This window comes from Periplaneta americana, chromosome 13, assembly GCF_040183065.1.
Source record: "Periplaneta americana isolate PAMFEO1 chromosome 13, P.americana_PAMFEO1_priV1, whole genome shotgun sequence".
Lineage (NCBI taxonomy): Eukaryota > Metazoa > Arthropoda > Insecta > Blattodea > Blattidae > Periplaneta > Periplaneta americana.
This window is the reverse complement of record NC_091129.1, coordinates 136,185,163-136,209,831: the sequence shown is the minus strand read 5'-3', so window position 1 is coordinate 136,209,831 and position 24,669 is coordinate 136,185,163. Positions and strand designations below refer to the sequence as shown.

At 36.0% G+C, this 24,669-nt stretch overlaps 1 protein-coding gene across 1 annotated transcript in view; it reads right to left on the bottom strand.

Annotated features, from left to right (window-relative positions):
- Positions 1–304: 304 nt before the first annotated feature.
- LOC138712466 (SET and MYND domain-containing protein 4-like) overlaps positions 305–24,669 on the bottom strand; it is a 36,692-nt gene continuing 12,327 nt past the window's right edge. The window contains exons 4-10 of the mRNA XM_069844311.1: positions 22,025–22,242; positions 19,632–19,842; positions 18,641–18,885; positions 16,453–16,590; positions 14,733–14,934; positions 9,313–9,528; positions 305–2,218 (exon numbers count right to left, since the gene is read on the bottom strand). Coding sequence (XP_069700412.1) covers positions 1,924–2,218; positions 9,313–9,528; positions 14,733–14,934; positions 16,453–16,590; positions 18,641–18,885; positions 19,632–19,842; positions 22,025–22,242 — 1,525 coding nt within the window. The 3' untranslated portion in view covers positions 305–1,923. The remainder of the gene's footprint in view (positions 2,219–9,312; positions 9,529–14,732; positions 14,935–16,452; positions 16,591–18,640; positions 18,886–19,631; positions 19,843–22,024; positions 22,243–24,669) is intronic.

Genomic DNA, 24,669 nt, shown 5'->3' with positions numbered 1-24,669 from the left:
AGTTTTCATGTGACCGTGTGACAGAGTGGGCACGTGAATTTGTTAGATTTTTATCCTCTTTGGGAACTAGTGTTGTCAGTATTACTAACAACTTTTATGCCTTTTCTGAATATTAAAAATTTCTCAGTTACTTGTTACCGAAGCCAAAGAAATTAAGTTTTGTTCTTTGTCTTCACATTTCGTCAAATGTAAAATTAATGGAATTAAAACTCACACATTAGTAAGGTAGGCATTTTATTCTGTATTAAAACCTGTTCATCTGTTGTCTGTCTCTCTCTTTCTCTCTCTTTCCCCCCCCCCCCATATATGTGTGTTTTCATGGCTATCCTTCCCAGTTACTCTAACAAATTGACAGTACTTTTGTCGAGAAAAATTAATTTCAACTTTATGAATACTCCACTGCACAAATGAATCCCTTCACCTTGGCAAGGTAACACCACTGTCATTGATTAAATTAAAACTGTAAAGTGGGTGATAATAATACCGCTCTGTCTTGTATAACTTTAACAAATTGTACTTTCTAGTGTTTGCTTTTGCAGTGAATACAAAGCAAAATGCTGTCAGATATATGTAAAATAATGAGAACCCATCGAAAAGTTGATTCTTACACATTGATTTGAATACAGTATAGAAATATGATAAATTAATATTATGTTGCTTAATTTTAAAATAAACATTGAGATTTAAGAATAAACTTATTTTTAACCATAAAATACTTGAACTTCATTGTAAAAATCTTTTATTTTGATTCAATACATGTGAATATATGGCTTCTGCCTCTTACCTGTACTACATTTTTCTAATACTGCAGTAGGGGAGAGTCGGGTAGTATCGGACATCGGGTAATATCGGACAGTGCGTTTCTTTCATCTACCACCATATGGTAGTACCTGAATGACATGGTTACGTTTCTCTATGCGACATCACAGAAACGTAACCATGTCAATCAGGTACTATCATCGTGTGGTAGAAGAAAGAAACTCACTGTCCGATATTACCCGATGTCCGATACTACCCGACTCTTCCCTATATGGAAGTTTTATATTCACATTCACAGTGGGTATTTGCTCTAATGGGAACCTGCATTGCTTATTTAATTGTTTTCGTATGTTTTCATTACCAGAGTTGCCTATAAATTGCAATGGAACATTTATGTATGAAAAAAGTATTACTTTATACTGTATAATGTCACTCAGTGAAATAGAATTAACATTTAGCCATTAAATTCGCATTAGCTCAGTGTACCAAATTAAAAATGCTTCTCTTGAAAGTAAAACATAGCTGTTCTGTACAGATTGAGTAGGAATACGGGAAAATGCTAACAGCAGACAGTTAGTATTCAGAATATATAATATTAATTGTAAGTGTATAATCGTATCTTCCCTGTTTTTACAAAAAGTCTTAGATAAATGCCTTTGTCAGTAACCACTTTTATATAACTGAGAATGAATTTGCTATAGATGTTAAGGATCATCAATGCAGGTGGAGTTTGTGGGATTTGTAATACGGAGTCTTAAATAATTTGATCAGCTAGGAGTATACAGTAATTGAGAATAGTGAAAATTTAATCTGACTTTAAGTTTGATTTTTTTTTAATAAATAGGAATAATAGGTAAAAATGCAATTTGTTTAAAGAATTTTATTTGAAAGTCTCAGGATCTTTGAAAATCAATATGAAAAGCTAGAATAGTTCTGTAAGAAGTGACCTGTTGTAGTGTGAATTCAAATGAAATCCAGTGTATTTGTGGTGACTGTTACCAACTTCATAAAAATGGAAAATAGTTTAGCATTCAGACATTTACTGTACCAATATATCAGCAGATTGTACTTTATATGTATAATGTTTACTCAAGTTATTAGTAAGTGCCCACACGCCATTGTGCCCAATTATTTGCAGGTTGAAACCTCACATGTCCCCGAATTCTACTTCCTGACCACCCAAGTGTTCCCGCTGTTTGCAAGACACACCCTCAAAGCATCCTGACACAGACTCATATCCCGACACGGAGGTGCCCCAGCTTTGTACATTGTGTCAAGGTACAAGCAGAAGAGTTGTATCGCACGTTCAACATCACCAGATTCCATTGCCTCCATTCCCTCTAGGAATTTTCCTGCTATCTCCTGTACAATTCCTTGTTGTGGATTCACCTGCTTCTTACACCTGGGGCATCGACGATGCTCTTTCCTACTGAGCTGCTTGCATCCTTTTGTGGGACACCTGCAGGTAAGAAAAGTTCACATAATGAATTTATTATATCCTTCCTCTATGTGCCTTTATTGAAAATAGAGATTAGAGATAAATGATGCCAGTTTTTCTTGCTATTCAGTACCTTAAAAATATTTTCATAATTTCTCAAACTTTTTCATAATAATGGCATTTCTCAGATCTTTTTACTTTCTCTTTATGTGGAGTATAGTAGAACCTCTATTATCCATGGTAATGAAGGGGATGGACTGAACGGTTAATCGAAAAAATCGGATAATCCGGACCATGAAAGATTTTGTAATTTCCTCCATGGTCTTGTATTTAACTCGCTAGGTAGTGGATCAGAAGTTCACTAATTTAAGTCTGGTTGTCAACGACTGGTTTTTAAGGGGGCAAGGAAGCCCTTTGTAATGACTGTCTCAGGAAAGATAGGAATAAAGGAGATCTTATGTTGTAGATTTACATACTTTTTACACTTTATCTTTGTTTTTTTTTTTAAATCGCGCAGTTGTAACTCCAATCTCATATTCCGATGCGAGATGAGCCACAGTTTCTCTTTCTCAAACCATTCAATTATTTCCGTTTTTTCGATACTTAGCACAACACGTTTTCTATTAACAATGAAAGATATTTTATATACAAGTTATATTATAGAATGACAATTCGAACAGTAGACAATGCTGTGTAATACTCTCTAACAAAACATATGTAAAACTACTAATACTTACTTACTTACAAATGGCTTTTAAGGAACCCGAAGGTTCATTGCCGCCCTCACATAAGCCTGCCAGCGGTCCCTATCCTGTGCAAGGTTAATCCAGTCTCTATCATCATACCCCACCTTCCTCAAATCCATTTTAATATTATCCTCCCATCTATGTCTCGGCCTCCCTAAAGGTCTTTTTCCCTCCGGTCTCCCAACTAACGCTCTGTATGCATTTCTGGATTCGCCCATACCTGCTACATGCCCTGCCCATCTCAAACGTCTGGATTTTAAGTTTCTAATTATGTCAGGTGAAGAATACAATGCGTGCAGTTCTGTGTTGTGTAACTTTCTCCATTCTCCTGTAACTTCATCCCGCTTAGCCCCAAATTTTTCCTAAGCACCTTATTCTCAAACACCCTTAACCTATGTTCCTCTCTTAGAGTGAGAGTCCAAGTTTCACAACCATATAGAAGAACCGGTAAGTAAAACTACTAATATGATGTATAAAACAGTACTTCATATTTCTGAAGAAAAAAAGAGCGAGAAATAGACAGTCGGATAATCCATCAATCAGTTAATAGGGTGACGGATAATCAGGGTTCTACTGTATAAAGATAAAGTATTGTGCTGTAGAACACTAAATTCGAGATTTTCACGGAAATACACCCTTCCAACATTTCTGATACCAAAAAAATTATTTTCAGGACACCATCTGCCTATTTGTACATCTGTACATATAACACAGTGATGATGAATTTTATTCAGATTCATTGCCTGCAAATCATTTAAACCAGAAGTGATGCACATGAAATACAACAATTTTTACAATAAAATAGCTTATATACAAAAGACAAAGTGATCATTAACTTAAAATTGGTTCAACATTTTTTCCCCCAGGCCATGATTGTTTGGCCAAACACCTACATAGAATTAGAATATATCAGTCCCCTAACTGCCCATTGTGCAACTCAAGCCAAGAAATGGATTGGGAACACCTCAAAATCTGTGCTTCAGTGGCTGACCATGATAATATCTTTGAAAAATATTGGAGTGCAAGAGGTTAAATGACTTTATTGTCAAACGCCTGGCATTAGAAAACAACAACAACATTTTTTCCCCCTAGAAATGTTATTTCCTACTCTTATGTTTTATTATACTTCTTGTCGAAATAATCTAGAAACTGTCACAGAAAAAGTTTTTCCCTCTCACTTTAACAGTTACTAATACAGTTGGTAAAGATAGATGTTACCTGCCTCCAGCACAAAAGAATAGTCGCAAAAGACCACTTGAGGTTCAGGCAGATGTGAGTTCTCTTAGATTATTTTATGCTAATTGTAAATTCTCTTGTTACACCTTGGCTAATATTCACAGAAACAATTAGCTTTACAGCTTGCTTTTCCAACAGAATTTAACAATACCACAAAAAATATACTTATAATTAGTGATGGGAGTATTCGAATAAAAAAATACTATGAATTATTCGGTTCTTGTAATTTCTCGAGATATATCTCGAATCGTGAACAAGTATTTGAATAATTTGCTCAGATGGTAGATGCTGCGAGAAGTGAAGAATGAGAACACTGCTTATCAATCATATACAGTAGAACCTCTATTATCCGTGGTAATGAAGGTGGTAGAGTGAACGGTTAATCGAAAAAGTCGGATAATCAGTACCATGAAAGGTTTTCATAAATTAAGTGCATAATAGAATTTCGTAACCCGTGGGTTTTTGTTTCAACAAGTTAGGTAGTGGATCAGAAGTTAACTCATTTAAGTCTGATTTTCAGTTACAGGTTTTTAATGGCCAAGGAAACTCCTTAAGACGACTGTCTGTGGAAAGATAGGAATAGTAGAGGTCTCATGTTATAGATTTAAATACTTTATACACTTTACATTTGTTTTCATTAAATTGCGCACAGTTGTAATTCTTATCTCGTATTTTGATGCGAGATGAACCATAGTTTCTCTTTTCCCAAATCACTCAATTACTTGCACTTTTTTCCATAGCACAACATGTCATCGGTTTAGAGGGTAAACCTGCTAACCGCCAAAAAAATAAAATTTTACAAGGGAAGCAAAAAACTAAGTTAAAATTAACTCTGAAACTTTAGGACCAAATCCAAAGTATAGGTACAAATGGCACCTGTACTTCGGATTTGGTCATAAAGTTTCAGAGTTAATTTAAACTTAGTTTTTTTGCTTCCCTCGTAAAATTTTCTTTTTGATGGTTAGCAGGTTTACACTCTAAGCTGACGACGTTTCCTTTTGACACCTGTGGAAGACATTTTGCATAGAAGTTAAACGCTACGATCATTCAAGAGTAGACCACTGTGCAAGAGTAAAGGTTTGTAAAAAAAACAGTCCATAAAAAAATTTGTACTAATGTGATGTACAGTACTTCATAGGTTTTGCAGCAAAAATAAAAACGAGCGATAGAGAGAAAGACGGTCGGATAATCCACTAATCGGTTAATAGGGTAACGGAAAATCGGGGTTCTACTATATATTCGGCCAACCTCGCCCATAAACATGACGTAGTTGCATGCAGTAAAGACTTGCTGCAGATTGTCTCTCTCTGTCTCACCTCTTCTCTTCTCTTTCTTTCTCTCGTCTAATTACGGAATGCAGGAATAAACATCTTTATGGGAAGTTGCAGATAGTTACCAGCATGTGATTAGAATAAAAAAAATGTGAACTCCTGTGCTTGCACAATACACTGCTGTCACTATTACCGTTATCATTGTCATGCTTAATGTTGGATAAGAGAAGCAAGAATCTGCTGGTGAGTAATCAAGTCGTTAGTTGAATGACGAAAGTATCCAAGAAATTTTATTTGAATAAATTATTTGATTCTTATGTTATTCGAGAACAGATTATTAGATTCTGTCTATCACTACTAATAACCTCATTATAACTCCTAATATCTTAATATTTGTATCACTTTTAAAATATTGAAATAGAAAAATTATGTTATAAATGGTTGCAGTATTGTCATTTGAAATTAATAACAGATGGGAATATTATTCGCAACAGGACAGTTTTATTAATTGCCACCTAAGACAGGAATTAAAAAATGCGCTGTTATAATACATATTCTTGATTAAATCAATCTTCAAAAACTTTCAATATGTGCTTTTTGAGTTGGTTGTTTAATTAAAACGTGCACTAGAAGTATAGTACTTTTAAGAGAATGAATTACTAAATTTTTTTTGTCAGTAAAATGTTTAAAAATCTTTATACCTCACTAGAGAAAAGAAAACTTTTCAGATTTCACAAAAGAAAAAAGAAAGAAAGAAAAATATAGGAAATAATTCTGTGCTACAGGTATTTAAGCATAGGCATAAAATGTTTAATTTCCTTGATTCAGCAGCTCCTGCACATGGATCTAAATACTGTTCGTGTTAGTGGTATTTGTAGAATCATCGATGATATTTTTTTTTCTTCTTAATGTGTCTGTTGAAAGCCAGGTTTTACAACAACACATTCTTTCACAGCCAGTGGTTATCAATATGTGCAGCATAGCATAGTTTTAAATGAAAGAACTTGAATGCAATTTAGTTTAACAATCCTTTATGAGTTGTCTTATGACTATACAGAAAGTAGCTTGAGAAATTCGCCATTATAAGCATAAACACCACCACAATAATAATTATATATATATTACAAGTCTTTACCCTTACACGTACTGCTGCTGCTGCTAGCAACAAGAATAGTTACTTGTGGGTGTTTTCCCAATTTGTAAAATAGTCACTATCTGCTTTCAAAGAAATTGCCCAAAGAACTTCCACACAATTTATAGCAAACCCGTGCACCAGTCAGTCCTTGTCCTACTGTTCGGGTGGCCGTTCTTCATAACTTCTATGCAAAATGTCTTGCACAGTTGTCAAAAGTATTTTGCTAAGTACGATATGGAAATAAATATGCAAATAATTTAGCAGTTTGGGAAGAGAGAAATTGTGGCTCATCTTGCATCAGAATACGAGATTGGGTTACAACTATGTGCGATTTAATAAAAACAAGGATAAAGTGTATAAAGTAAATCTATAACACGAGACATCTACTATTCCTATCTTTCTGCAGACGACCATCACAAGGAATTTCCTTGGCCCTTAAAAACCCGTCATTGACAACCGAACTTAAATTAGTGAACTTCTGATCCAATATCTAGCATGCTAAACACAACAACACGAGGGAAATTACGAAACTGTATTATGCACTTAATTTATGAAAATATTTAATGGAACAGATTATCCAATTTTTTCGATTAACCGTTCAGTCCACCCATTTCATTACCACGGATAATAGAGATCTTACTGTTACTCTGTGTGTGCGTGTGTGGTTTTTTTTATTGCAGTAGTCCAAAAATTAGGCTAAAATTATTTTCCAAAATTTCGTTCTTCCTTAAGCTTGCCTTTGTTCATTTGACTGAATACATGTTGCAAGTTTCTTGTTTATGTTGGTTAATTGGTTAGGATAGAATTAATTATGATACTTAATCACTCATTTAAAGTTTGTGTGACTGCAACCTGTGTATATTTTTGTGTGGCTTAACTTTGTTTATAGTATGATGAAAGGGTAATGGAACGGAGAAAAATTCTCTCCGGGGCCGGGATTTGAACCCAGGTTTTCAGCTCTACATGCTGATGCTTTATCCACTAAGCCACACCGGATTCCACCCCGGCGCCGGACAGAATCGTAAATATATATAAATAATAATAATAATAATAATAATATATTTATTTATAGGGTTTTTTTCTCTCTCTCTCTTTATTTCTTGTGTAGCTTTACTTTGTATATAGCGTATTTTTTTTGTTTATTTCTATTATTGTATTTGTATTCCTGGTGTTGTGGAAGAGAAGACCTAATGGCCTTAACTACACCAGAATAAAAAAATAAATGTTGCAAAAAATTCAGCCAAAACAGACATATACCATATTTAAGAGACATAACTGTGAGCGACTTTCATTAGTATGTACAGTAGTTGCAAAAAAACCGAACCGACCCTTGTAGTTGATTTCAGAGCCTTGTTCACTCCAGAGCACGATAGACTGGTAACTAAGACTTTCATAGTTCGAATCCTGCCTGGGAAAGAAATTTTTTTGTTCCTTATTCAAATTTATTCCCAGTACTTTTCGATTGCTGGTAAAATTCATGTTCTGGGAATAATAAGTTAATCAAGTAGTAAAATATCACTGCAATCGAAAAGTATTGGGAATAAATTTGAATAAGGAACAAAAGAAAGTTACCTTCCCAGCAGGATTCGAACCTCGAAAGTCTTAGTTACCAGTCTATCGTGCTCTGGAGTGAACAAGGCTTGAAATCAGCTACAAGGGTCGGTCTGGTTTTTTTTGCCACTACTGTACACATAAGTAATTTTTACATACACAATTGTTTATATTTATTCCGATGTACGAATATTTTGAACTTCACTATCACAGCTGGCTACAATTTTAATTCCTTCTCAGCATAGACTGTAATACTTGAAAAAAAAAAAAGCGAAGTGAATATCTCGTCATCATATGAATGAAAACTTTCGGCTTAGGGCATATGCAATATGGTGTTTTTTGACTTTGCACATGTATAATTTTGACATTGTAGATGACCAAATTTTAACCATTCACTTATGGATAGAGAAAGTGATTTAGCACAATGATTATATGTCAGTAAATTAGTCTACACAACTGGATTCATATGGATGAATGACGAACAGTCAAATACTCACCATTAGTTAAAAAAATAGATTTTCGTTTATTCCAACAGAATAGTGAATAATTAGTAAATGATGGAAAGAGAACAGAAAAATACTAACGTCAGAAAGACTGCTGCAACAATATTTTTGTTCATTATAAACCTTACACTGTGTCTTTAAAATGTTATATCAAAGTAAATCCATGGTGCTACAGCCCTGAAGGGTCAAGTCCGACCAGCCGGCTGCTGGCCTCACGTTCACATGCCGAAGCAGACGTGGACGATCATCCAACCAGAATGGAGGTATCGTGTGGTTAGCACGATGATCCCCCCCCGCCATTATAGCTGGTTTGCTGAACCGGATTTTCGCTACCTATCATAGCTCCCCAAGTGCATCACGATGCTGGATGGGCACCGGTTCCGCCGAAATTTCATGAGAAAATTTCTTCCCCCATGAGGACTCGAACCAGCAGCACACATTCCGTAATGCAAGTCCTAGGCAGGATGCCTTAGACCGCGACGCCACGGCACGGGACAAGATGTTATATTATACATCCAATTTTCCCAACAGTGCAACTTTTCATACATAATGTGAATGATTGTTTAGGTTAATTTTCCTTCTCCATGAATTTGTTAATATAAACAGTAAAAAAAAAATACAAATGGAATCTATTTTATTCTCATTGTCTCTTGTCAAGGCTTTCTAAAGTTACCTGAATCGAAGAGTGTCGTTATTCAAAGTGTCGTAAGTTGGCCAGTCTTCTATACAGGCTTCACAGTCACACTTGAACCAATAACGGGAAGCAAGTGTTCTCTGCCGTAAAGCAAGGGGTCGCTTAGTGAAAACTGGTCCATAATTTTCAGGTACATTTTCACCAGCCTCCATTGGACGTAGGGCCTGGAGTACAATATTCTTGCCCACAAAATGCCTGCAAAATTGTTAAAGAATAATGCTTTTTATAAATGAAACTACAAATTAGTAAAACTCCACTTAAATTATTACAGGTGTTGCCTAACAAGAAATATCAGTAATATGTGAACTACAGTCACAAAGTGAATTCACAGAATGTATTTTTGCCATATGCCATGATGTGTTATCCTTTCAGATTTCTGTCTGTAATGGCGTAAAATATATCAGAAACACAACACACTATTATCTGTGCATTTCGAACTGATGGCTCAAGCTCATGTACAAACCACACACAAGTCACTGAACTGAAAACTGTGAATTGAAGCACTGGTAATTCCAGCTGTCCCAGCTGACTTTAATTGAGGAGAATGGTCCAGGACTGGGGTAACCACACGCGGCAATCACAATCCATTGTTTGATCTTGAGCCACCAGAAATGCACAGACAATAGCAACAAATCACTTTGGTAACAAATATTTTTATTCCCTAAACCATGTAGAAGATTCCCTGCATTTCATAGCAGAATTTTATATTAACGACAGTCATTAAAGATTTTTGTCCAAAAAAAAACTATTTACTGCAAAAAAAATTAACGTTTGTAGTACATATAGTGTTTTATGCGTCATCCATAAAATATATAAAAAAATTTGTGGGAAGCAAATTGTTTATTCATTTCTAAATGCAATGCACACTTTGTATGAATTGTATTTTGACAGTCACTGGCGTTTACCTTCCCCTCCTCCTGCAAGCATACCTTCTGACCATAGTTATCTTCTATACAGGATGATGGCAGATATTAGGTCCCTATTAAAAAGCTTCGCTTTCTCTCTGGAAGATTTTCGACACATAATAAATAACTTTCCTTGATCTTTTTCCATGTTTTAGAACTCTCTGGAACCAATCATACATTTCTACGCCTTTTCGAGGAAAGAACAATCACCCTGATTGATAGTAAATAATTCTTCTAGAATTGTCTTTTTCCGTCATTTAGAACTTTTCAGCACTCATCTCTGTCTTAGCTAATTGCCAAGAACCCAAAACACAATATAAACACTAACAAGGAGAGGACACGCTCTGTATATCACCGAATGGAATAAGATTGTGTGAGATGAAAGTACAAGACGTGCTGTTTGAAGTCATACCTGGTATGGGTGGCCAATGACCCCTCGTTTTGAAAATATTGGCTATTGTTTGTGACATACTTCCGTTAGGTGCTTAATAGGGAAGCATTATACTGTGTAACAGCGTAGCCCATATAGTTGGGAAAAACTCCAGATTCAGAGTCAAAACGTCATCATCCTGTCATTAAACTCAACCCTCCTATCCACGACCCTATCCTTCTCTGCGTCTTTACACCTGAGGGATACAGTAAACAGAGTTACGACCAAATGAATTGAGATTTACAAAATTTGAGTGATGTTTACAAATAATAAGAATAGAATTACTATAATTTGTTCTTCACCCACAGGTGCGAAATTTGGACCATGAATAGAGCCAATATACATTCAGTACTGTACCAATTGGATTCACTCTCTTGTTATACAAGCAAAGAAATATTACAGAGGAAAAACTGTACCTTTAACCAAAACGAAAAATTAAATACTATCAGACTGGTGAAGTGCTTTTGTGGAGTGTTGCATTGTATGGAGCAGAAACATGGATATTATAATAAAATGGAGATAAACAACTAGAAGCATTTGAAATGTTAGTATGGATAAATGGAGAAGAATGAAGCATGTGAAATGGACAGACAGAATAAGAAATGAAGCTGTGCTAGAAAGAGTGAGTGAGGAAAGAATAATGCTGAAACTGCAAATCAAGCTATCAAGTATAACTCCCTGTGAAGCTGATTTGAATAATTTCGAGGGAAAAATTGTTCCGGGTCCAGGTATCGAACCCAGGACCTTTGGTTAAATGTACCAATGCTCTACCAACTGAGCTACCCGGGAACTCTACCAGACACCGATTCATTGGGTAGCTCAGTTGGTAGAGCATTGGTAGTTGGTACGTTTAACCAAAGGTCCCAGGTTTGATACCCAGCCCCAGAACAATTTTTCCCACGAAATTATTCAATGCTGAAACTGATCAGGAAGAGAAAAAGAAAATGGCTGAGAAGAAACTGCCTATCGAAGAATGCACTGCAGAGAATGGTGAACGGGAGAAGAGTTTGGAGCAGAAGAAGATATCAGATGATAGGCGACATTAGGGTATATAGATTGTATGTAGAAAATAGGAAACATTGGAGAGTGCTGGGTTTGGAGTGAAAGACCTGCCCTTGGGCAGAAAACTATGAACAAATAAAATGGTTAAAATTTGTTTCATGATGATCCAAGGGAAGTTTATTTGTATTTTGGTTACAAGTGATTTTCTCAAAATCTAAATTTTATTCCTCTCTGTTTTTATAATCCATATTTTCGATAGATTTATTAAATACCAAGTTCCTATGTTATTCTATGTGACTCATAAACTTTGTTGTAATACTATAACTCATTTTTGCAACACAATTACATGGCTCATCATCAGAGCTATGTTTTTATGGTGATAATTTTCTTAAAATTTTACATATCGTTTTTAAATATTTGTTTTTTGTTGTTGAATAGAGTATCAAATTTTCGCAATAACGTCACAATAAAATAATGTGTCATTGGTGTAAACATTAAACTTAACATTTATATAATGACATACTAATTTACACAGCGCTAATACCAGTTATATATTTAATATTTGATGTACAATTTTAACAATCAGAAATATATTTTAACATTTCTGTAGTACTGGTATCCATGATGAATTCCATTTTGTTTTATCCATTCTTTGGATTTCGAAGGAGCTCTGAATTAACTCCTAGTTGCCTGTTTAGAACTTAGTATCTGTTGAGTGTTCTTTCACACGTTTTTCGTGAGATTTACTCTTCACGCGTTTTTCACATTAATCGTGGCACTTTCACACAATTCTAACATTACGAAATTTGCACAGGACGTGTCATTATCATTAAATAAAACTCATGACTATGGTTTTTCACCACGGGAGAAGACGCACTCATTTATGTTTTTCGCCCTATCACACACCTTCACTTTGAAACTAACTGTTAAACCTACCAAGTAAAATGAAAATAGCTTGCAAAGATTCATTGCTTTGAGTACAGTATCGTTAAATTTCCTCTTTTGTGTTGAAATTGTGGAGTTGCTTGATAAACACTCACTGTCGGAAGTACTATTAAAATCCCTTTTTTATGTTCATATAGGCTGAAAACAGTGTTCTCAAGAGAGTAATCAAGCTATTGCTATTAACTGACAGAGTGAATCCCACTGTATCTAAATAAGGGAAAATCAAAAGGTTCAACTATGTTCCAAGTATTCAGATGAAAATTTAGATATCATTTGCTTTTGGAATGAAACATTTAAAGAAAATATACTATTTTTCGTGGTTATGGCGAAAATTAAGACTTTCACAAGAAAACGTGAAATTCGCTTGAAAAATGTTATCATAGATGAACTACATTAGATTGGCAACAGGTTCATGACTGTTTGGCCAAATACCTGCATAGAATTGGAATATATCAGTCCCCTAACTGCCCATTGTGCAACTCAAACCAAGAAATGGATTCGGAACACCTCAAAATCTGTGCTTCAGTGGCTGCCCATGATAATAACTTTGAAAAATATTGGAGTGCAAGAGGTCAAATGACTTTATTGTCAAATGCCTGGCATTAGAAAACAACAGCATTTAACACTAAATGTGCACATATCTGTAACCACAGCTGAAAATCATGTTCTGTATTTATCACTAATACCATAAAACAAGGCTCTGTTCATCATTTTGATATTCTGAAAATTGCCAACATCTATCCAAGAGCTGTTGTTGTTATTGCTACTGGAATGACAAGGGAGGAAGAGAAACTTAGCCACTAAACCCTCACATGACATTTTAAAGTACTTTCTTGTTCATAACAAGTAATTAAAATCAGTATTACATTGCATTATATTTATGAGGTCTGAGGTGGCATTTTAATTAAATATGATAATGATGAAAGAGTAATGGAACGGAAAAAAATTCTCTCTGGCACCGGGATTTGAACCCGGGTTTTCAGCTCTACGTGCTGATGCTTTATCCACTAAGCCACACCGGATACCCATCTCGGTGTCAGACAGAATCGTCTCAGTTTAAGTTCCAACTTTTGGGTTCCCTCTAGTGACCGCCCTCTGCACTACGTCATAGATGTCTATGAACGTAGGACTGAAGTCCACACATGTGCTGAGTTGCATGGAAATATCATATATACTTCGGTACATTAAAATAATATATATGATATGCGTAAATCACTTCGTGAATTAAGACGGCGCTTATTCCGTCGGATCCTGGCCAACTAGTCACTCATAACGAGTGCACCTCAGCACATGTGTGGACTTCAGTCCTACGTTCATAGACATTTATGACGTAGTGCAGAGGGCGGCCACTAGAGGGAACCCAAGAGTTGGAACTTAAACTGAGACGATTCTGTCCGGCGCCGGGGTGGGTATCCGGTGTGGCTTAGTGGATAAAGCATCAGCACATAGAGCTGAAAACCCGGGATGAAATCCTGGTGCCAGAGAGAATTTTTCTCCATTCCATTACTCTTTCATCGTATGATGACGCAGAATATCTGCATGGAAATATCATATGTACTTCGGTACATTAAAATAATATATATGATATGCGTAAATCACTTCGTGATTTAAGACGGCACTTATTCCATCGGATCCCGGCCAACTAGTCACTCATAACGAGTGCACCTCAGCACATGTGTGGACTTCAGTCCTACGTTCATAGACATCTATGACGCAGTGCAGAGGGCTGCCACTAGAGGGAACCCAAGAATTGGAACTTAAACTGAGACGATTCTGTCCGACACCGAGATGGGTATCCAGTGTGGCTTAGTAGATAAAGCATCAGCACGTAGAGCTGAAAACCCGGGTTCAAATCCCGGTGCCGGAGAGAATTTTTCTCCGTTCCATTACTCTTTCATCGTATGATGACGCAGAATATCTGCATGGAAATATCATATGTACTTCGATACATTAAAATAATATATATATAAATATGATAAGCTTAGTCAGTGACGATCTCAATACATATAACGCACAGAGTTCATTACATCGTGACATATAGCAGTGAATACACAGAAATTGAACCACTAGTCAAATATTTTCTGTGCCATTCTTTATGACAACATGGTGAATCATACCTTGCAAGAGCAGGGTGACAGTTGTGGTTCAACATCGCAGCTGTGGGATATATTCCAACTGCAATGTACACAGTTTTAGATCCTCTGAACGTATTTGGAGCTTCCATGCTTGTTTCAAAGATCTCATGGGCATTGAATTGCAGTAGTTGCAGGTGACGCAATATCAGTGAGCCAATAAATAGTTCGTCTGATGTCAAAGATCCTGCAGAAATAAGAAGTCATTTATTTGTAGATAAAGATTAGATTTGCATCAATTCGCAGCAATTGTATATTCCAAATGATGTTCGATATTGTTTAGATGATAGATTTCATGGATCTATATGGTTTCAAATTTACATATAAAAATCATTTACATAACTTAGTTCTTACAACTCATCTATCTGAAATTGGACATACTAAAAAATTAATCTCTCATTAGTCACAGTTTCAATTAATATACCGGTACAGTTTTTATTCAGCCATAATTATCATCTTGTTTGTGTCAAATGTCATAGTTATTTCCTGAGTGTTTATAAAAAATTTAAAAAATTGTTTGCACCTCCATGTTTGTAGCAGTTTTATTGGGTCTAAGTAGTATTAAATGCTGTGGTACCAAGTTAGTCTAGTAGACTACAGACTGTGCCTCCAAAATCCACTATGTGTTTTTGAATGATTTTACAGGAGAAAGAAAAAAGTATTGTCACTTTTAATTCTCTCGATTTTCAAAGCTGGTTTCGGTATAATTTTAATCATTACAAAAAAAATTGATGGAATTATACCGAAAGTAGCTTTGAAAATCAAGGGAATTAAAAGTGACAATATAATGAATAGTGCCAGATGAAACAGTATTTAGTCCAGAGTAGTAATTATTATCGATAGAATCATGTTTCAAATTGAAAACTTGTCTTACTAAGTTTATTAAAAATTGTATAAAAATATAGTTTACTCGAAATTGGCTTCGATTATTTTCGCTTTTAATTCTTTCATTATATAATGAATAGTGTCAGATGAAACAGTATTTAGTCCAGAGTAGTAATTATTATCGATAGAATCATGTTTCAAATTGATAACTTGTCTTACTAAGTTTATTAAAAATGGTATAAAAATATAGTTTACTCGAAATTGGCTTCGATTATTTTCGTTTTTAATTCTTTCATTATATAATGAATAGTGTCAGATGAAACAGTATTTAGTCCAGAGTAGTAATTATTATCGATAGAATCATGTTTCAAATTTAAAACTTGCCTTACTAAGTTTATTAAAAATTGTATAAAAATATAGTTTACTCGAAATTGGCTTCGATTATTATTTTCATTTTTAATTCTTTCGTTATATAATGAAACAGTATTTAGTCCAGAGTAGTAATTATTATCGATAGAATCATGTTTCAAATTGAAAACTTGTCTTGATAAAATTTTTTGATTTAAAATTGACACGAATTTCTTGTGACACTTAATAAAAACTAAATAAGATAGGGGAAGGAATTTTAAAGACTGTAGTCCTGATAATTCGACAATATACATAAAGCATTCAGTCTTAGTTTCTGTGTAAAATATCGCAGCTCTTCTGCTTTGTTCTCCATATAGGTCTACCATCATGTCGCATGCACTGGTAACTTCACCCTTAACTTTTTTAAGCTTCAATATGGAAGATAAGTTAATAAAATAGGAAGATGATTATGAGTGCTACTTATCATAACAGAAATTTAAGCCTAAATGTGGTGGAATGCCACATTTCTTACCTTTATTACCATGAGGAAAGAAATTGGCCTCTTGAAGACAGCGTAATAGGAACAAAGCCATTAGAGTCCTGTGCAGAAAGTCCTGAGCAGGCCGCTTCTCTGCATGAGTTACTAGATTATACACACTTGCATAGCTCCCTGTGTCAATAGAAATGAGAGACATGTCAATAATATATGGGAAAATATAAGCGAACCATACATTACTCCTGGAATTACATGTAACATTATGTTAGCTTCATTGTCTTGATTCTTGTAATTCCACATAAAGTGACACATGAATTTCTGAAATAAATGAAATGACAGCCTATCCGAAATCCTAAAATAACTCAGTTTAACACGTGTCAGTCTGTATTATCCGTAATTGAGGAACTCAGTTTCAAAACATCTCTTGTCCACCTGATAAAGAAAATGAGTTTCCTGTGCCCGTGCATTCTTCAAATATAACTTTACATTCAGCTGTCATGATTTAGCTTCAGAACTCCCTCTAAACCACTCAAATTTTGCGTTAAAAGTGACTATTGGAATCAAAACTGTTGAAACACAGGGGAGTCACAGGGAACAATACCTCTCCCAACTTACGTCATTTCGCAGCTAAGATGTTGGCAGTCTTCGAATCCACGTATGTCTGCAAACATTTTTTTTTTTCTAAAATGAACCTGATGAAAAATATTGTGCATACACGTCAAACAGTCTACCATCTCGTAACTGCTTTACGTTTATGTAGTAATAGTATTCATCCTAATATAGACAGACTCGTCCTGACCAAACAATATAGGCAATCTAGAGCTTATAAGTGATTATTTATGACTGAGTGCTAAGCCATAGTAACCATATGAATGCACATATTATGTATTTGACTTGATTTGAAATCGTCATTTAATTCGAGAAAAATTCGTTCTGGCACCAGGAATCGAACCCGGGACCTCTCAGCTCTGCGCGCTGAGTGCTCTTTCCAACTGATCTATGCCGGGACACGATCCACGGTGCCGGCCAAACTCCTCTCGTTGTAAGGTGCCGGAACGAATTTTTCTCGAATTAAATGATGATAATACACATTGGCTACTTCATAGTAGTCGTGTAATATTCAATGAAGTAGGCGAGACCTCATATATAATGAATATGTGTTGATTTGAAATGTTCAATGTAATGGCATGTAACATTAGTTTTGTATATATCTAAGCAGAAGACAAGTCAAGTGCATATAGTTCCCACTGATGTAAACATAACAGCTATGTCCGAAATATTGTGGAAGGAGTGAACTCATATATACTTCCCCTCCCTTATGCCCATGCCGAGTTACCTTCCCTCCCTTATGCCCATGCCTATATTAAGAGTAATGATAACGATCCAATCTGATATCGTAACAGTAAAACCACTTTCTTTCTACATATGTGATAGCGTTCTTATTACATGCTACAACTTTTATTTTACGCACAGCTCCGCCGATTTAGTAGAATGTGTTCGAGCCCAAAGAAAGCAGCAAAACAGTACAACGTGGTCTGCTGTTGTGACGAGAATCCAGGCCCCCGCATACCGGTAAGGCGTCATGTCACAAACACATTCACGTCTGAGTTTTTCTGACAAAGTAAATATTATTCATTGCCTTGAAAACGGCGCAAATATTAAGGATATTGCTGGAGAATTTAAGGTAATATTTATTTATTTGTTTATTTATTTATTTATTCCTTCCTTTGTTTCTTTCTCTATTTTTTCATTTATTTATCTATTTATCTAACTGTCCATTGTGCAACTCAAATCAAGAAATGGATTCAGAACACCTCAAAATCTGTGCGTCAATGGCTGACCATGATAATATCTTTGAAAAATATTGGAATGCAAGAGGTCAAATGACTTTATTGTCAAACGCCTGGCATTAGAAAACAACATTTATTTACTTATTTATTATTGTATTTTATAGATATATTCTATGAAATAAAATTAATTTGTAATAACTTTTTATAATGAATTAACAACTTCTAAATACCCATATGATAGATTTTTTTACTGTCCATAATATTCCTGGATTTTCATGCTATACCTAACCATGATGTTTCCCGATTGCAGGGGACTTGCTCCACGTGTTGTATCTAAGTAGGTAGACATTGACTTTCTCTATATCGGCGGAGCAGTGTACTAATTAATGTTTCATAACAAGTGTTAATGTGGTTGACATTATTATGTGCTTCACCTGGCTGCTTGTTGGGCTGCAAGAATGACTCCCTAAGAGAGTCCTTCTCATCCAAAAAGTGCTGCAGACCAGACTGCGTTATCATTCGCAGTGCGATGTGGCACAGAATGCTCATGCCAGAACCCACTAGCAGGTCCATGAAATGACACTCATAGCGGTGATAGGTCCTTACTGCCCGGTCTCTACAGTCTGTGCTGCAGAAAGCCACCCCACTGCAGTCTGGGCAAGCAACTGGCGCGACAAGCCTGTTAAACCAAACAGTAACAAATAACTCAACAACAATCCTCAGCAACATTGTGTTTTTAAATTATTGGACTGTTTCTTTCCAGAATATTTTAATAATTACTGTCTGTAACTAGATAAGAATTAAGAATAAAAACCATTTTTCTCTCAAAGTAGATATTTAGTTAGTTGATTTTTGCTTGAATATTTTGTTCTGTGATATTATTTTTATTTTAAATAACCAACTAAAAACCCTAGACCTAGATCATATATTAGGCTGAAAACTCTATAGACGTCTATACGCACAGTACAGAATTTGATAGAGCGTGAAAGAGCTGGCAGTTAATTCTTCTTTAAGCTCTCACAATAAGGGAAAGTACCGTATATTTACGACGTATCTCCAGGCTTCACTTTTCTAACAAAGGATGTTTCTAGCCTTTTGTGTATACTTTATTTTTCAATGTTCCCCGAAACGAAAATCGCATGGCGTTAAATCTGGGGAACGAGCAGGCCATAACCCACTGCTGATAATTGTACGGCCAAATATACGAATGTTAATAAAACATAGTACGTAAGTTTTAATCTGGCGGACCACCGTGAGTTAATGGATGTAAGCAGCAGTGGTAGCAGGGGTGACTAACAGAAAGACAGGGTACGTTTGCTGGGATTCCCTGATTATGTCATATATACGTGAAAGCTCTGTTTGGCTGGTGTGGCGAATTAAATAAAAACAAATTCAAGGAATGTGTCACACATTTGAAGGTGTTACCTCTTGAAACAGTGATGGCAGTGCGTGCCAAACACATCGGGCAGCAGGCAGGCTGCATAAGGAGGCTCCACGACGATGGTGTCCCCTGAAGAGATGTGCTCTGCTGCTACTGCATAGCGCCCCTGCTCAGGACTGGACACCACCGAAATGAGGCGAGACATTGCAGGCATGTCGGGGTTCTTCCCTTGGCTCAACTGAGGCACAGACAGAGCTGTGAAACATTACAGTTGCACTGAGAAGTGAAGAGAGCCAACCAAGTTTCACATTAACAAAAAGATCAGCCGCTTGTACTTGAATTGAAAGCAGTATAGGAGCGACAACTCAAGTTCGGGCTATTTCATAAGAGAGGGAAGTAGTTTCTGGGTTTTTACTTCCCCCATTATACTCGTGATTCTTTTCTCACAAGCAGCTGCGTGCTCGCTTGCTGACTTAGCTAGTGACTAATTTCTGATCATAGCCTCCAGAATCCTGAGAGCATTTCATTCATGATTAGGGGAGAGTCAGGTAGTATCGGACATCGGGTAATATCGGACAGTGAGTTTCTTTCATCTACTACACGATGATAGTACCTGATTGACATGGTTACGTTTCTGTGATGTCGCATAGAGAAACGTAACCATGTCATTCAGGTACTACCATATGGTGGTAAATGAAAGAAACGCTCTGTCCGATATTACCCGACTCTCCCCTATGATATAAGAAGTACTGTATGTTTAAGAAAAGAGATAATATAATGCAGCGGTGACCAAAACTCGAACGGCAGTAATTACACGCGAGACAGTCTAACAAGTAAGGAGACGGGAGAGAGGTACATGGCATGAAAACTACAACCAGTGGTAGTATCTTTGTAACGTATTTGAAATGATCTCCTGTCTGTCCTATGTAGAAGTTGTTGCAGATATTGCATTTGAATTTGTATACGTCTGTGTGGCTGTATTTGTTTGTTTGTGTTGTTTGTCTGTTGAAATGCTTTTTTAGAGTGTTTTGTGTTCTGTGTGCGATGTTGTATCTATTTTATTGTGCTGTATATTTGATTGTGTTTAACTCTTCTTTGTAGTCTTGTTGGCTCTTTGGTATGTTGAGTAGTCTGTGTACCGTTGTTCGGAATGCAGCTTGTTTGTGTTGGGTTGAGAGATTGGATGTGTTGTAGTTGTTGTGCGTTTTCTGTAGGTTTTGAATCTATTGAAACTATTTTCATGTCATATTCTTGGTTTGGAATTGAACGGGTTGCATCAGCTGCTTGTCTATGCGGATGCCGTGAATATGTTAGGAGAAAATCCACAAACGATTAGGGAAAACACGGGAATTTTACTGGAAGCAAGTGAAGAGATAGGTTTGGAAGTAAATCCCGAAAAGACAAAGTATATGATTATGTCTCGTGAAGAGAATATTGTACGAAATGGAAATATAAAAATTGGAAATTTGTCTTTTGAAGAAGTGGAGAAGTTCAAATATTTTGGAGCAACAGTAACAAATATAAATGATACTCGGGAGGAAATTAAACACAGAATAAATATGGAAAATGCCTGTTATTATTCGGCTGAGAAGCTTTTATCATCCAGTCTGCTGTCAAAAAATCTGAAAGTTAGAATTTATAAAACAGTTATATTACCGGTTGTTCTGTATGGTTGTGAAACTTGGACTCTCACTTTGAGAGAGGAATATAGGTTAAGGGTGTTTGAGAATAAGGTGCTTAGGAAAATATTTGGGGCTAAGAGGGATGAAGTTACAGGAGAATAGAAAAAGTTACACAACACAGAACTGCACGCATTGTATTCTTCACCTGACATAATTAGGAACATTAAATCCAGACGTTTGAGATGGGCAGGGCATGTAGCACGTATGGGCGAATCCAGAAATGTATATAGAGTGTTAGTTGGGAGGCCGGAGGGAAAAAGACCTTTAGGGAGGCCGAGACGTAGATGGGAAGATAATATTAAAACGGATTTGAGGGCGGTGGGATATGATGGTAGATAATGGATTAATCTAGGTCAGGATAGGGACCAATGGCGGGCTTATGTGAGGGCGGCAATGAACCTCAGGGTTCCTTAAAAGCCAGTAAGTAATTATTCTTGGCATCTGAGATGAAAATAGTGGTACGAATCGAAGTTTTGGTAGCAAACAACTGAAAACAGATAGTACTGGCATTGAGAACAGCTAGTACTGGAATACAACAACGAAATTGAAAGATTAATATTAATTATTTGCTATTTAAAATTATTTTTAGCAACGAACATTTTATTGTCTTCAATTTATCCTTCTCATGTGCAAGTTTAATGTTGACTATCCCGCAGATATAATTCTTTATATAACTTATTTCATTGTGCAGGGTGTCTGATCAAGCCGTTCATAAATTGTTCTACTGTATTCGTTTCGAAATAAAGTCAACGTACCTTGAGAGGACGATGCTTCGAGCTGGGGTAGGGGCTGCTCAATGTCGAGCTGCGAGATCTCGTTCTGCAGCCTCACCGTAGTGGCGATCAACTCCATGGGGCCCACGTGCTCCTTGTTTTCGCCCAGGAGGGTGTGAGCCAGCTGCATAGACACACGCGCCTTCGGAATCAGTCCCAGACCACGATAGCACCGCCCCATGCGCCAGTACAACTCGTACCTACGTCACACAATATTAATGTCAACCTAGTTTTACAAACATTCGCCGAATTAAGAGGACATTAGGTTGTCAATCTTCTGGTGTCTCATTAAAATAACAACTGTTTTGGCATTATCGATAAACAAATAATTGATAATCCGTCAGTTCGACGATTCTCATTAGGGTCGTGCATGACCGGTTACGAAAAATAGAAAGTTATATTTTTTTATGTTAGTAGGTTATTTTACGACGCTTTATCAACATCTTTGGTTATTTAGCGTCTGAATGAGATGAAGGTGATAATGCCGGTGAAATGAGTCCTGGGTCCAGCACCGAAAGTTACCCAGCATTTGCTCATATTGGGTTGAGGGAAAACCCCGGAAAAAACCTCAACCAGGTAACTTGCCCCGACCGGGAATCGAACCCGGGTCACCTGGTTTCGCGGCCAGACGCGCTAGCCGTTACTCCACAGGTGTAGACAAGAAAATTATATATTGCTATTGAACGCCTGACGCTGTAGTCAGTATGCAAAGTTCTTCCGTCTCGCAGAGTGTCTCAGGTTAGGTTTAAGGAATATTCGAGTTGTTTCTCACTCTTTGTGAGTGGAGACAAAGACAGACCACATTGAGCCATGCAGGAGTTCCAAGAGCCCTTGAAATGACACGATTATCATCATGTAGGCCTACTATTTAATTGATAATTCTTCTTCTCTCACTACAATCAATCAATCACCCATCGACTCATTGATTCATTCATCCATGAATTCATTGACTGATTCAATGATTCACTGATTGATTTATTGATTCATTGATAATTCATTCATTTATTCCAGTTGGTATCGTCAAGAGCAAAACATTTCTTAAAAATGATTTATTAATGAAATAATGCATCTGCTTAGAGTTATTAAAAGGCATTAACAACTACTGTTTTAGAGGTATGCATTTTGAGTTTAAAGTGTAAATGTTACTATAGACTGTATGTACTCATTTTCTCTTCTATTTAGTAAGTAATTGTAGTTTATTCTATTCTTGCGTTTCTTTACACACTAGATTTCATAATTATTACGCATTACATTTATTTCCTTTGTTGTTACCGGATACCTATGTTATGAAGATAAGTGTAATGAAGTATGCAATCTATTGTAGGCCTATGTTAAGCAAATACATTTTTTTTAATTACACATGGTAAATTTCCTTCAATTGTTACTCCGTTAGTGTACTCAGAAAATGTCAGTGTTCTGTTTAGCCTGCAAAACATCAAGGATAATCGGTTGAAATTCGAACATTCGGTCGGATGCTCTCTGACCGGTCGAATGAAAACCGGTTGTAAGCCTATTCTGCAGCTCTCTGATCCCCATAGACAATCCCGTATTTAGGTAGCTAATGAGTCCGAAAAAAATTTCCGTCCCCACGATCTTAATTATGTATATTTTAGACATTTAGCAGTCAAACTGTAAAAAAAGTCACATAACAATTTAACACGTCATGCTACCTACTGTCTAAAGCAGGCATCTGCGAAGGAGAATATCGAAAATTTATTTTCGGCCCGGTTTTTTTTTTTTTCTAAAAATTTTGCCGCCCTGGGTATGGACCCCTGTGATCCACGAGTAAATCGACCCTCACAAGTACTAACATTGTAACTCACTTTCTTACATTTTCAGGAGATGAAAATGAAGTTTTAAAATGATCGTGTAAATTAGTGTATACAGATATGTAGAGTAACAATAAGATTTTACATACAATTGGGGAGGTTTAGAGTTACAATGATAGTACTGGAAGAAACAGAAACAATTTAAGACCATATTAACTAGGACAGCTCAAAACCATGCAAAATTGAGTTACAATGTTAGTACTTGGGAGGGTCGAAATATGGGCCTCTCTATAGAGTATCCGGGAAGACCACGTACCTTTCCCTAAAACAAAGGTTATGATCAGGGACGTATGCAAGAGGGGTGATTACTGGGTTAACTCCCCCTTGAACTTAAAAAATTTGTATATTTAGATCTGAGTATTTTTTTATCCATAATCTTTTCCCTTTTCTAATTTTTTACTGTCAGAGTAACAAAGTCTACATCGACATAAGGCATAGTCCTCCTAACCCTCCTTCATTATAAACCCTGTGCTTGGTGCTGCGCCACGTTCGAATTATAACAATGCTATCTTTATTATAGAGATACCTATCGCCCAGTACCGACCTTGTAATAAAATGAAGCTGAAACAATATGAAATTTAACTTGCTTGTTAAAATTGGATAGCTGTAAAAAATTACGTTTCAAAGATTTTATAAGGATATTAATAAATATACCGTAAATTAATAATAATAATAATAATAATAATAATAATAATAATAATAATAATAATAATAATAATAATAATAATAATACACAATATTTAAAATACCGATTATGTAAATTGTAAACAATTTTAATAATAACCCCCCCCTTGACGA